The following is a 15330-nucleotide window of genomic DNA, read 5'->3' on the forward strand; positions in this document are numbered from 1 at the left end:
ACCAGTTTAACAGAAAATACTATCTCACAATCAGTTGCTATTTGTTAGATTGAGTTTACTATAGCAATAAAAAGAAATTGTGTTTTTTGTACTAGGATAACCTAGTTCAAACCTAGCTGATAATTCAGTTCTTCAGTAATTTTAGTTTTTATAATAACATCCTTCTCTTTGAGTTTGAGTGCATTATAAAGGAAATTAAAAAAAGACAAAGAGAAGATTTTACTTCAGAAAAAGATTTAGATTTTAGTTTATTCTTTCTAGGAACTATTTGCACTCACCGTGTAGTTTGCATAGTGTTGATCAAATCTGAATAAATTCCTGTTAAAAGCAAATTCAAAGTGTAACTGTTTTCTGCGAGGACAATTTCTGTTGTCCTGTTTCAGTTCAGAAAAGTCAGAAATCTTTTCTCACTCTGGTTTTCTGGTTCCAATCCAGCAATCGGAGACGCGTGGTCAGTCCCTTGGGATTGTGCCGAGCCCCATTGACTTCATGGCAATGACGCTTGGGTGTAAACACTCATCTGTGCAAATCCATTCGGAAAATTAGGGTTAATGTGCCTTCTTGTGTTGGACTTCTTCACCTAGTGTTTTGAATAGAGCTGAAGAACATTTTAGGCTAGTTTAGGTATATTACTAATAAAACTGCAAACAAGTTATTTTCTTTACGTGTGTATCATCCATGATGCTAGCAGAACGGCCTAGAGCAAATTAAACAGTCTTGATAAGTAAACAGGGATAGGAAGGCATTTTTTGTTTTCTGTAAATTCTGGGAGCTAAAATGTACAAGCTGTTGGCAACTCCCCCCTTACCCAGCACCAAACACTGAAACCAGCAGCTAGCTTCAGCCGGGAAGTGAGAAGCCTAACGCAAAAAATACATCTAACAAAAAAACTAGCAAAGGAGATAAGGTTTATTAAAAACTCGACCGTAAAATTGGGACTTCTCTAAGGTCACTTGGAAAAAGTCATCGGGCTTCATCGGTGCCAAGTAGTGGAACTCACAGTGGAACTGCACTGGTCGGAGAGTTAAGAGGGGCTGATGTGTTTGGCAGAATTAGCACCTGAAATTTTCAACAGCAAGGGCATATTTTTCTTTTCGTGTTAGCTCCTTACAATTCAGTAAGTAAGTTTAAAGAAAACGAGTAATATATTTATAACAGGTTTTCTTTGTCCTTTTAATAGTTCTGGCATAGTTTCAGTATTGGATGCAAAATTCTGTGCTCGCTTAAATGAAAAAAGATTCTAGGTCATGGCCCAAAGTTAAATTTTGAATTATGCTCCAACCTCTTTTGTTTGGCTTTCTAGATTAAGCAAGATTATGCCATGAAAACAGACATTGTAAGAATTCAATAGATCTTCTAATTTGGGTTAAAAAGCAGACAGTTAGATTAGATGCAGGGGTTTTTTTTCCTATTGTTTTCTAAATTGTTCTTAAATTGAATAGAGAACCTGGAGATTGGACTCCTCCTAAAATAAGACATTTCTCAGTTTTTGAAAGTGTCTGAATGCTTTCTAACACCCGAGTCAGGTGCATAGAGCAAAATGCATCCCCAGTGCTGACTGATCAACCCTGCAGTTTGCCTGAATGCTCCGCTATTGACATTTTTAAAGCATGTTGGTTATCCCAGGGAAGCACAGAGGCTGCACTGGCTGCACAGAGCAAATGTTCTACTTCGTTTTATAAGGAATAATAATGTATGTACCAGCCTGTGTTCTTTGTCTTTGCTCTTTTATAGCTATTAATTCACTGATTTTCGCTATTCATGTTGTTTGAATTCATCCTAAACGAGTAGGCTGCGCTGTGTGCCTTTTTACTGACTGGCATCTCCACTCTTTCGTTCAGCTGCAGGCTGCTGAGAATGAGAAGGTGAGGTGGGAATTGGAGAAGACCCAACTCCAGCAGAACATTGAGGAGAACAAGGAAAGGATGATGAAATTAGAGAGTTATTGGATTGAGGCACAAACCCTGTGTCACACGGTGAATGAGCACCTCAAGGAGACGCAAAGCCAGTATCAGGCTCTGGAGAAGAAATATAACAAGGCAAAGAAATTAATCAAGGATTTTCAGCAAAAGTAAGCAGCTACGCCAGGCACAGCAAATGACTTAGTGGCCAGATAGGAAACATATATGTGATATGTTTTGAAATATGAAATCCACTATTAAACACCTGTAAGGTAAACAATATTTTTCACTCTTTTTTTTTGTGAAAAACACGGGCTCTTTATTATGGAAAAATGTTAGTAGTAGTCAAGTATTAGTTTAATATTGTTGAAAAATAATACTATAACTAAATAAAGACTTAGTCTGTAGTATTCCAATTTGGAACTTTTCAGAATGACTAGATAGCTCAATGTGATTAGGAACAACCAAGAGCAATCATAACAAAGCATTTGGTTGGCAAGGTTTGCAGTGATTTATATTGGTAACGTGTCAGCTGGATTCACTCCTGCTGTTTACTAAAGTAACATCAAAACCAAAATTGTTTTGTTACATTTCACATGTTATTTTTCTTCTTGTTGTAGATGCCAAGAATGTTTGAGCTGAGTTGAGCTAACTGATGATTACCTGGCCCCCACTGTTTCATGTGGTCCCCTCTCCCTGATGGCTAGGAAGAATAATAGCATCTTATGTTTCTAGAACAGCTTCCATTCTTTTTTTTGCAGCAGTTTTTTCATTTTCTGCTGAAATATACTCTTTTAAAGAAGAAAACTCAAAAACATGCAGCGATATCAAGTGACAACTGGGAGTGCAGAAGCGAATATCCTGTCCCATTAAAAAGGGGTTTAGATAGTCAAAATGTCATTACCCATCTTGGAATTTCATGACTGTTCCAGAACGAGCTGGCATCTTGTATGCTTTCCATCACAAATGCCTTAGATTTTGAAAATAAAAAGAAATAGGGAAAATATCTAGAACGAGCTTGGATAGCCTTTCTGTTGTTATTCTGATTTACATTAGTAAAACATCTAGTCAGTTGGTTTTAACTATCTCAGACTCCTAACATCACCTAACAGATTTCCTTAGAGCTTACTAGAAAATCAGATTTGTACCTGGAAACTTAGGGATGTCCTTTCTGTGAAGGAGCGTGGTCATACTCTAAGAAAACAGAGATTTTGCTCCATTTCCTACAACAGAACACAGCATAAACTAGGCTAATGTTGTTTTCATTTTAAGTACAGATTATGAAAAAATTACTTTAACTGTTTTGATTATCAATTAGAACAAATGAGGTGGTTTTTTCTTCAGATAAATTCCTCTTACCATTTTTATATCTTCACCTAGCATCTTCACTCAGACTAAGTCTGTCCTAATTGCAGTTTCATACTTCTTACTAGGCTAGTAATAAAATATTTGTTAAGGAGAGATTTTTCTGATGCCTAGCTGGAGATATGTCAGAACATTTTACTTTCTGTTTGAATCTAATTGCTTTGATGACAGCAAATACATCTTTTTTTCCCTAAGAGAACTTGACTTCATCAAACGCCAGGAAGCTGAACGAAAGAAAATAGAAGATTTGGAGAAAGCCCACCTGGTAGAGGTTCAAGGCTTACAAGCTCGTGTGAGTAGTATTTACTCTCATATTTGAAGAATGAGACAATTCCGTCTGATATTCTGGAAGAAAACCATATCTTATAGATGAGCGTGTGTGTTATGGGTAACACTGTGTTGTATTTCTTTCAGATACGAGACTTGGAAGCAGAAGTTTTCAGGCTAATGAAGCAAAACGGGAGCCAGGTGAACAATAACAACAACATTTTTGAAAGGCAGACATCTTTTGGAGAAGTCTCTAGAGGAGATCCAGTGGAAAACCTAGATACTAAGCAAGTGTCCTGTCTGGATGGCTTAAGTCAAGGTTTGTTTGAACCAAACCATAACTCCTATTAATATGTATGTAAATAGGATGGTTATCGTTTAGGATTTAAAAGAAGCCATTAGTAATGCAGAGATGTTGTTATTTTTCTGAAACTCAGTATCTAATGGCAACTGTATCAGAGTTATACCAAATAATGCTAATACATAGTCCCAGAATAGCTGTACATTGTATATGAAAGAAATGGAAGTAAGTGCTAATGAAGCAAAGATCATTACTGATTTCTTAAAGCTGTCAGTGGGATGCTATCAACATTTAGGCTTAATTCGATGCTTCTGTTATGTTAATAAAGTAGGAGAAAATTGTGTTTTCTCCCACGTTCCTAAATCTGTCCTTAATTTCCCAAACGCCAAAGATCAAACAAGAACAAAGTTACCGGAACGAGAAAACCAATGAGAAAACCAAATCTACTTTTTGAATGGATTTCTGCGGATTCTGATCCCACCTTGGTACACACATGAAAAGGAACCATGTAGGTGGTACTCACCATTTCTCAGCGTGGAGCCTTTTGTGAATAAAATGCAAATTCTTTACTAGCGAATTAATTAAACATCTTATTCAACTATAGCACAGCCTGATTTACAGCATAAGGCTTGTAAGACTTTGTTCTACATTACCAAGGAGCCAAAACAATTTGTGGCAACACTGAGATCTGGAGAGGTGCTGTCAGCGCGGTGGCTGTAACCTTTACTTGTTTTGCATAGAAAAGATAATTCCCATTTTTCACATTGTGCCAGTGAAAATATACAGATAACTCCCATACCTTTAGTTAAAGTTCTGTAATTGCAAGTGGCTCCTCACTTTTGAAGTATAGGCAGAATTAAAGCCAATTTTAGGTCCACCACCTTGGAAAATAATTTTTCTGGATTTTATTTGGCAAATATAACACACACTTCTCGAGCCTCAGCATTAGGTTTGTGGAGTTGGACTGCGTGTATGAAGCCACATGTGGTAATTTTTATTCTGCAGTTTGCAGGTCCGTCTTCCCTCAAAAAATCACTATATGTAAAAATACATATTTTAATTAAAATGATACTAAGTCTGGTTTTTGCTTCAATGTCATCTGAGGTGTTTATCACATTCTTGCGTGACAGTAGATTTGGGAAGAACTCATGGATGCGATTTGACAGTCGCGTACGTATGAGCAGAGCCGTCCCTGCTGCGGCAGGTGCTCTGGCTGAGTTTAGCATCATTCCAGACTGTTCGACTCCTCAGGCTGTAACATAACCTCATCCTGAGTTTGAGGGGCTGCCAGTAACATCAGTGGAAGTCAGAACATCAAAACCAGTATGGCCCACAGAGTTCTTCTTTGCTTTGCAAAGGAATACTAGAAGCCTGAGGATTGTTTCTTTTACAAATCTATGGCTTATTCTGAGAGTCCAGAAAAATAGATAAAGTGCATTGTAGCTTTCTGGTTTAGTGGTCTTGAACTGCAGTAGGGTATCAAACTATTTACTGGAAGGGGTTAGTGGTTTGAAATCTAAACAGTTCAGTGCTGATGCCGACTTTTGACAGTATTTGCTCATCTCTGTGCAAATACCTGTTCAAGCTATTTTGATGACTATACTTTCTGGGTGCCTTGGGATACCCAGGGATGCATCAGTTCACAGAAGGAGATTTTGAAATCTATCAGCCGGTGTAATGAAAAAACAGTGGGAGGACAGCCTAACTCTCCTGCTCCACAGTGGTACTGAAATAATTCAGATAGAAGCCCACTGGAGTCAAGTGGTTCAATGCCTGCTGAAAGAAAGTCTAATTACATCGTCTCCAAGAGCAAAATAAAACCTGTTATGACTTTTATGTGAGAGATTTATCAGGGTCCCCAGTGTGTTGGGAGATTCCTGGACAAACACATGGGGTGTGTGTTTGTGGCAGGGAGCAGCGAGGGCCAGCATCGCTCTGTGGAAGAGGGAGCTGGGACAGAGGGTGACAGCATGTGTGGCAGGGGCAGAGACCACCCAACAGCACCCCAGTCCTCCTGCACCCAAGTGCGGTGAGCAGGGCAGGTCCAGTGGTGGAAACCAGGGTCAGCCTGGAGCCCGGGCAAGTTCATGGTGGTGAGGCCCAGCTTAAATGCATCCTCTGATGAGGAAGGAGCCCTCACTGATGCTGTGTGAGCTCTTTCTTTGCAGCAGGCTGAACCACGGTTAGGTACCTGCAGCGCAACAGAGAGCTGCCGTTGAGTGCGAGCAGCCCAGCTCTGGGGTGGGGGGAGCAGGAGGCTCCAGGCCCAGGTGGTACTTTGCTTAAACAAGGCCAATACGACCACTTAAGTGAATAAATGTTTGCAGTGCTATGTCAATAGTTTGCATAATTTCAGCAGTGAAAGGAAGGGATGTATGGTAGCGCACACGCCTGAAAGAACAAATCTAAGCAGTTCAAGTCATGGCAATGTGCAGTTATCCTCTCAAGTACTTATGGTGGAAGCATAATTATGAGTCAGACAATGCTAATGATTCTGTAGTGCCATCTGTATGTAGAGTTTCTCTCTTACACAAAGAAGAAGAACAAAACATGGTACTGGAAGTCTTTGTAGTGCTTTAAGACAACATAAATCTGCAAAAATAAAAATGAGTTTGAATGAGTCTTACCCCTCAGTTATTTACTGACATGCTAACTCAACACGTGGCTCTGATTTCCAGAGTTAGTTTGAGCTGGACTGACGGATCATTCCTGTTGAAATGGGAGACTCTAAACCATCCATGGCTTTGTACATCTGCCTGGTTCTGCCTCTTCCATTGCCCTGTTCCAGAACTTAAACACATTTCTGTGCACATTCTGATTCACTGAAACTTCAGAAAACTGATCTAAGAGGGGAAGAGGGTGGAGTATCAGACTTAAATTGGGTAGTTTCTGAAAGGTCAATCATTTGAATCAGCAAGCTGCAGTCCAAATCCAAGGAGGGGCAGGAACAGGATGGTGTCACTCAGAGCCAAGGGTTGGGACAGCAGGAGGGAGAGCAAGACCTCTCTGTACAAGAGGGACATTGAAGTGCTGGAGTGTGTCCAGAGGAGAGCTACCAGGCTGGTGAGGGGTCTGGAGACCAGGTCACATGAGGAGAGGCTGAGGGAGCTGGGCATGGTTAGCTTGGAGAAGAGGAGGCTGAGGGGAGACCTCATTGCCCTCTACAACTACCTGAAGGAGGTTGGAGAGAGGTGGGTGTTGGCCTCTTCTCCCAGGTGAATAATGACAGGACCAGAGGAAATGGTCTGAAGTTGTGTCAGGGGATGTTTAGATTAGATATTCGGAAGAATTACTTTACTGAAAGAGTGGTCAGGCCCTGGAACAGCCTGCCCAGGGAGGTGGTTGAGTCACCATCCCTAGAGGTGTTTAAGAAACGTCTAGATGTGGCACTTCAGGGCATGCTCTGAAGGGCAGAGATTGTAGGTTGTTTGGTTGGACTCGATGATCTTAAGGGTCCTTTCCAACCATGAAGATTCTGTGATTCTGTTTTGGTGGTGGTGGTAAGTTGCTGAGTCGGTTCCATCCTTGGTGAAAACACATTCTCTGAGACAGGGTCAGGATGCCATGGAAAGCAATGGGAAAAATTTCAGCTTTGCTCAAGTTGGTCAGAGTTTCTACGTTGGCTTCAGTGAGGCTAAGATGTCTCCAATTATATTTGTTTAAAGCAACAAGCTTTAAGATTGGCTTCTAATTAATTAGTGTGTTATGAATGCAGTACTTAGACAAGTAAATAAATTTAACAGATTCTGTTTTCATTCTTGTTTGAATTGTACTATGAGGATTGCGTAAAAGCAAAAAAAGTTAAAACCATAAAGAATCACTTTACACCTTGTCTGGTGCAAAATGCAAAAACATCTTTTAAAATGTGTTTCGTCTTATTGATTGCAGCTTTGTAAAATGTTAAATTTGCTGAAATACTCAGATTTCATTTGAGTGGATGATTGATAGCTAAGAAAAGTGCAGTTATGTTAGCTCTATTTGTAGAGGCAAGCCATGTATGAAGTGTTTAGTATACTTGGCTCACGCGACACGCAGGAGTAGGGTGGCTTTGAAACTAGGCAGGTAAGATGGTTTCATTGTTCCAGTTTTCATATGAAATATTTCTCCAGTTTTCATGTCTCACATAACGGTGTTTGGGCAGTGGGTGAAAGGGGAAAGATCTGAAACACTTTCCCATCAAAACCAAAGAAATATGTTTTCATGATTTTTCCAGCACAAAGTTCCATGTACAAAGACAACAGTGAGTAAGCACGAGAGTGACAGTGTCCAGGTCTTTTTTGATGGCATATAAAAGTAATGCGACACTGGGCTTTGGGGTTTTTTTCCATTTTGTTATTTTAAAGTACATATGGTAGAAGACAACATCTGCACAAACCCCATATGTTCAGAAAGTACAGCAACTTTTTAGAGTTAAGAAGTGGGAGAGCAGAGTACATCTCCTGGCTTTCACCCAGATCTTCTGGTGACTCTTCATTGGGTTTTGTTGGGATAATTACTGCTGCCTTACTGCAAATCTCTCAGAGAGTTTTTGAGCTATTAGATCAGGATAATGACAGATCGAACAGTCCATGTCCCGCTCCACACAATGTAGTCATTTTTCTAATCGGGGAGAACCAGAGTCCCTTCACCCTTGCGCAGATCACAGCCCTCCCATTCCTGCCTTGAACATCTGTGTTTCAGAGTGCTTGTCATGGACCTTCTGGATGGATTAATTTCATTTCATTTCCACTGTCATGATAAACTTTATGCAACATCACTGACAGTTGGTTGCAGTGAAAATTTCTTTCAGCACTCGTGGGTTCTCCCTGCAAAGCCGTAACACTACCTTGCTAATGGTTTTGCCAAAACGTGTTGCTGTCGGAAAGCTGAAACCAGGCAACTGCAGTAGATGGTGACAATTACAGTAACGATCGCGTCCGCTAGGCACCTGCTTAAGGAAAGGGGCTTGGCAGAGTGTCTTCTAATGTGATCCAAGTGCAAGTCAGGCAAGGCTGAATTTGTGTGAGGTCACTCATATCAGTCTGTTTGGGAGGGGACCACAATGGTTGGTGCGGCAGAGATGTTTTACTTAAGTTTACCTGAGTTTATGTAAATGTTAAGAGTTTGAAGGAACTTTGAATAAAAGAGAGAAGAATCTACAAGAGGAGATAATGGTTCTGAGGACAATGAGGCAAGGGAGGAGTAACAAGCAGTCCAGTCCCTCCTCCTCAAGTGGCTTAACAGGGCAGAACTGGGGATAAATTGATTAGTCCCCTGTGTCTAAATTGGCATTTTCATCCAAATGCTGAGAAATGTCAGCCAAAGAGCAGTGAGATGAGGGTTGCTTTGCTTTATGCCCTGGTGGAGGAGAACTCTCTGCAGGCCAAGCAAATGCAAGTCCCTCTGAGGGAGTCTAAGTGGACGTGGTTTCTGGGCTAGTGCAGCTGGTTTTGCGTGGTCCTTCATGTAACAGTGGGAACCATATGTTGAAATTTTATGTATTTGCAGTGGATTCTTTGCTACGTGCTTACTGGATCTTTACAGATCAACTTGTTAATGGTTTATGCAAATAACCTTTTTTTTGCACATGTACTTTAACAGTTATGAAGATACAGGTACAAGTAAAACATGCAAAGTGCATGTACTCACAATTGCAGGTCCCGCCTTAGGAAAAAGTAGTGAAAGATTCTTCTGTTAAATAGCTTCAAATCATGTTTCCATACAGATTTCAATGAAGCCGTGCCAGAAACAGAGAGACTGGACTCTAAAGCTCTGAAGACTCGAGCTCAGCTTTCAGTGAAGAACAAGCGGCAGAGGCCTTCTAGAACAAGGTTGTATGATAGCATCAGTTCAACTGACGGAGAGGACAGCCTTGAGCGAAAGGTGAGAAGGACTCTACCCTCTCTTTTAGGCTTCCTGTGGAGAGCTAGATTGCCCCTGTAAGTCATTTCGTCCTCTGTCTTTGTCCTTTCATTGTAGCACAGGCAGTATTTATTCTTCTGTGGCCAGTATGCTATGAATGTCCTTGAGTGATGTGCATGTCCAGTCTCCTTTGAGACCTGGTTTTTGGTTTTTGTTGTGTTTTTTTTTTTAACAGGAGTCCTGGGCTCTCTGAGTTATGTGTCCTTTATAATGCAAAGTGGGTCCCTTCATTTATGCAGGAGGTGAAAGGAACTTGAATCATGCATTTCTGTATCTGTTAATTTGTTAACACAATTGATATGATATTCACTCATTGTTTTGTCCTATGCTGACTTCCGTCTGAAAGCAAATACCAATAAACAACACTGTGTGTGGTATCAAAAGGTAATGGCATGAATTGCTAAAGCGTTTCCTACAAATAGAAGACTAAATAAAGAATAAATGAATAAAATGAATGAATAAAAGAATTGCATGTTCAAAGTAAACCTTGCTCTGATTGGTTACTAAATGGTATAACCTGCTTTATAATCTCTTATACCAACAGCCATCAAACAGTTACAGTAGTCCCATGCACATTTCAAAATCACCACTGCCCTTATGCATGAGAGCATCCTCACCAGCATCAGATTCTGGTGCTTCCTCCCTCTCCCCCGTGGCTAGCAGTGCAGCAATCTCACTTGACAACCTAACTGACAACCAAGAAGAAGGACAGCACCACAAAGGAGGTGTCCTTTCCCCGCACGCTCGGGGAGACACCCCGCTTTCCTCTCCTTCAAAATCTGGGAACAGCTCTGAAGCATCTCCTTTGCATCGCCCGGCTGGCAGGAATATATTACAGGATAAAGGTATTACTATTTTTTACAATAAATTGATGCATCATTTTGCTCACGTCTACTTCATGAACTTTTGTTGTGTAGTAGGACCTTAGCAACTAGAAGGGCATCAGCTTATAACTTCTTTTGTCTACCTGGAAGTAAAAAAATTAGAAATGACCTTGTAAGGTGGTATAAGTAACGGATAAAGTTTAAAATGAGATGGGGAACTGCTTCCTTTCTTTTTTTTTTCTTTCTTAGAACTCACTGAAAATGCTAGGGGGAGGTTTCCTTTAAGAAAATGTTGTATTTTGTTTTAAAAAACCAAAATTATTGGACCTTGGGACATTTCTTTATTAGAAACATGCTTAACACAGTGTACTTACTCAAATTATGTGGTTTTGGCACTGCTAGATGCTTTTTTTGGAGGGTGGGGAAAGGAGTGTAAAGCAAGAATAACAGATTGTAGCTTTTAATTGCTGAGAGGCGGCATAGTCTTGATTAAACATGAGGTTAGTGTCTGGAGGCTCTTCATTTACAGAAAAAAATACCAAGTACTTTGTTGGGGAGGTTGGCCACATTGTTATTTATTTAATTCAGATTCTTTAAATGTAATCTGGATAAAAAAAGATGCAAATACACCTAGCTCAGGTACATGTCTCAGATCCCAGTTTATTAAATGCATTAACAGCACAACATGGCACAGAATACTGAGCCCTCCTTTTCAGATGCCTTGTGAAGTCAAAGTTAGCATTTTACACAACTTCAGCATTCTTAGCTATGCACCTTGCGTTCTCTAACTGTCGCATAATACAAAACAGTGGTAAAAACTGTTTGTAAGGGAGGACTGCAGGAATAGGTCTGGATAGGTTCATAACAGACTTTGGCTTACTTAAATTAACTGAAAAGAACAATTTGTTGAGGATTTTTGTTTGTGTGTCTGAAAAGTCTTGCCACTGATTTACAACCTATTTTTAGTTCATACAGGGCTTTCACACAGATTCCTAAAAGACAGGTTAATTAAGTTTTGTTGAATTTAGGATAGCTTAATACATGCTGGCATTTTTACATGGGTCCTGAAATCGCTAGTCTAGCTGTATAGTTTCTCAATGTGTAATTGTTAATGAATCAGTTAAATTCAATATTTGAGCTTTTCAAGTAAAAATAAGGGTGTGAACATAAGAATGTGACTTTCCAAACTCGTACTTCAGCTTGAGTGAATGATTGGTTTATCAGCGAAGTTGTAAATCCTGCGTTTCTGACAGATGTATGAAAAATATCTTGATAGAAATTCAGTGGAGACTAGCCATGTAGTATAAGGAATGGAGTGTTATATTCTACCCACTGTGTCGCTATTTCCAGTTTAGGTTTGAAAATTAATCTCTGTCTAAATATTGGTGTCATGCCTTCCCCACTGTGACCGTTAGGTAGACAACAAGTGCTTTTGGGTGTATCCAAATTCTGATGAGTACATGAAAAGTAAACCAGAGCAATTTAGTTTCAAATGGAAAAAATTGCATTTAATATGTCCTACAAAAAAGAAAGATCCTAAAGCAGTTGTTTGGCAACAAGTGTTGTAGTGATACTATTTTAATTGATGAGTAATTTGGCTGTCAAACTCTAACATTTCAGAAAATAAAAAGGGCTATTGTATTTGTTCAGTGTGTTTGGGTAGAGTTTTTTTAGAGATGGAAAGAAAGCACATCTGTGGGCACATCTGTGTCTATTGATTAGTCTCTCGTTAGCAACAGCCAGCATTAGCAAACTCACACTTGTCTTTTTTTTCTTATGAGATCCTGCAGTGTTGTGGGAAGAGCTGAAGTGGCATGAGAGCAGTTTCGTTGCAAAATGATGAGACATTTTGCATCTTCCTCTTTTAAGTACATCTTTTTCATGTATGTGTGTGATTACTTTATTTTCTTCAGTTCTGCCTGGTTTGTGCAACAGCATCCTTTGACAAGGCAGCTGAGGTGACCCCTGTGGGCAATACTGGGCTGATGTGAGGTGGCTGCAACTGTTTTGTGACCTTGGGGAAGAAAGTTAGGTTTAGTCTCCTTTCGCATCCATCAGCCACAGATCAGCCACAGATTACTTAAACCAGCTCCTTGAGGCCATAAGTGATGGATTAAACAGCTTCTGTGTGATTTATTCTGAGGAACCTGCTCTCCCTCACCCTCTCTGAAGAACTACAAGAAGATACCCCCGTGCAGGCTGGTCAAAGTCCCCTCCTGCCCAGGCAAGGCACTTGTATCCCTGGTTCGTGGCCACTGCCGTGTGCCTGCCACTGCCTACCTCCATATGTGCTAGACCATGTAGATGCAAATCTACTCTGCCACTGAAGCTGATTTTGGGACCTAGCCCATCCATCTTCCACTGTATCCAATAGCCAGCATGACTCTTTTCCACACCAGTAGTATTCAGAGGGCCCTGGCTTGGCCAACCTGTATCCGAGTGGAAGCATAGTGATACGAGAGCCCCAACAGCAATTTGCCATACCAGGGAGCTGCTATATGTCCCTGCTGAGCTCTCCCGATAATTTCTTCTACTACGGCAGCAAAACTTCCAGCTATTAAAGGCTTTGATTATTTGCCCACCAGAAAAGCAGTGTACCTTATAGTTTCGTTTACTTTCATTAAGAAGTTCCTCAAAAACACCCACCCTAGCCCCCAAGCTCCGCTTGCCTGCGAATAGCTAGTGTGTGAAAATAAAAATTACGACTTTTATTCTTGAAAGTGGCAGTTTTGACAGTGGTTAAATGAGAAGTATGCATTGAAGGTGAAAGAGGAACCGTAAGAGGAGGCAGGAGAGGAGTGCGCACAGTAGGGTTGATGCAAAGTGTGCATTGCCGAAAGTCCTCCTCAGCCTCCCCGGGGAAGGGATTTCTTCTCAGGGGACTTGGCCTTGCTTTTGTCATTCTCCATATTACTTTTTTTTTTGTTTGCCTTTTTGGCTGAGGTTACTTGTCAGTTGTTCTTGAATGGTGTTTTTTTTTAACGTAATGACTTGTGCTGGACAAAACAGTCTGGCTTTTAGAGTGTGGGTATTGCAAGAGGCTTATTTTCCTGCTTTTCCCAGGATTTATGAACCAGTTGCGCATTGAAATTTTTACTTGAACGAAAACTTGGCCAAATATTATCCACAAAGCAACATACAAAGTTCTGTACACATAGTTGACTGTCTTGTGATAGTGCTGTGGTGTTTTGGGTTAATTCTGAGGGCTTAATTTATGTCAGCTACAGTAGGAGAAATCCACAAACCACTGTGCATCTGAAGTCACATCGCACCGAACTGCAAGTGCCATGAATGACTGACCTTCATTTGTGACTCTCTAGAGTATTTGGGGACAGTCTTTATGTTTAGGAATCAGAGACACTGTGTCTGAATTATTCAACTGCTGCGTGTTTTCTTTTAGCTTCCATATAGGTTTCACAGGATGTTTTGCAGACTCAGATTCATTGTTTTGGCTTTATAGGTACTGCAGGCTGTTTCCTCTTTAGGCTTTAACAGTGTTTGTAGGAGAGATCAAAAATCAGTTGATGTCTCAGGGCTAATTTGTTAACTAAGCTACTTTTAATGCATTGTTTTTTTAAAAAATTCAAAATGGTTGGACTGCTAGTTAAATGTTTATTTTAACAAAGATGTTCAAGCTAACTATTACCTAGCGTGTCCATCATAAAAGGTATCCTTGGCTCCAGAGTTCAAGGAAGTATTTCAGGAGTCATTTTGGAAGTAAAGCATACATGCCAAATGAATTCTGTAAAAGGAAACTTAAGCAGCTACTGCTGAGTTTAAAAATGGATTCACTGTAATGTTTACAGTCTTTTGTGTTGCTCGACTTACTTCATATTCATTAAAACTTAACCAAAATTCACTTTAAGTTTTCTTCAATTAAAATAAGACTTCCTCATGTGTATTTTCAAATTCTGAAAGTATTTATTTATTTTTATTCCTCTTCACACTATCTTCTTAAAAACGAGAATTCACCTGATTAAATTGTGTACTCACACACGTGTACATGTATGTGTATCTAACTATGAAAAGATAACAAACTGTTGTGGATGGAAAGTGGAATAGCTATCAGTAGCAATTAAAAATAATAATGTACATTCTTCCGTGTACAAATATATCCTAGATGGTGCCACATGTTCTCAGGCAGGAAGAACAACTAGCCCTACTATAGGGCATACAGAAAAACTAAAGCGAAAACTTGCAGATCTCGGGTAAGCATTTTTTTAAAATATTTATTTACTTATTACTTTTACAAAGTAAAATTTCAAAGATATAGCCTGATGTTTTCTAATATTCTTGTAGGGCTCCCTTGAGAAGGAGTTCAAACAAGGGCAAGAAGAGGAAAGAGAAAGACGCTATTAGGGTGACCTACGGCAGTAGGTATGACATTGAATGAAATGATATGCCAGAAACATTGGAGAAACCTAATCATCCCAGCAGATGGGAACATTGACAGTCCCACTGACTTCATAGAAATAGTGTTAAGCTTTGAGAAAACCTTCGAGCTTACAAACCTACATTTCTTAACTAATGAAAGACTAACGTATAATCTAAAGACTAAACGTATAATAGTCGGAGGCTTATAGTATTGTGGCATCACTACTACTGTTGCATCCACTAATGGGATTTTCAGAAATAGGTTATCAGAGCTGGCCTACAAGATGCACACACAGTCAGTTAATAATACCCATGAACCAGAAATCTTGACACAATTCCACGTATTTTTTCGAAAAAGCCCCCAGAGGGAGGATGGGGAGCAGCTGTTCACTGCAGC

At 40.0% G+C, this 15330-nt stretch overlaps 1 protein-coding gene across 8 annotated transcripts in view; it reads left to right on the forward strand.

Moving 5' to 3' along the window:
• Positions 1–15330, forward strand: part of PPP1R9A (protein phosphatase 1 regulatory subunit 9A) — a 146166-nt gene that overhangs the window by 118738 nt on the left and 12098 nt on the right. For 4 of the 8 annotated variants that reach the window (XM_074574699.1, XM_074574698.1, XM_074574701.1 and 1 more), the window contains 7 exons: positions 1842–2071; positions 3462–3558; positions 3681–3852; positions 9539–9696; positions 10280–10580; positions 14680–14767; positions 14859–14936. In XM_074574699.1, coding sequence (XP_074430800.1) covers positions 1842–2071; positions 3462–3558; positions 3681–3852; positions 9539–9696; positions 10280–10580; positions 14680–14767; positions 14859–14936 — 1124 coding nt within the window. The remainder of the gene's footprint in view (positions 1–1841; positions 2072–3461; positions 3559–3680; positions 3853–9538; positions 9697–10279; positions 10581–14679; positions 14768–14858; positions 14937–15330) is intronic. The other 4 variants (XM_074574704.1, XM_074574703.1, XM_074574705.1 and 1 more) reach the window with 1 other exon arrangement.

This window comes from Larus michahellis, chromosome 2 (assembly GCF_964199755.1).
Source record: "Larus michahellis chromosome 2, bLarMic1.1, whole genome shotgun sequence".
NCBI lineage: Eukaryota > Metazoa > Chordata > Aves > Charadriiformes > Laridae > Larus > Larus michahellis.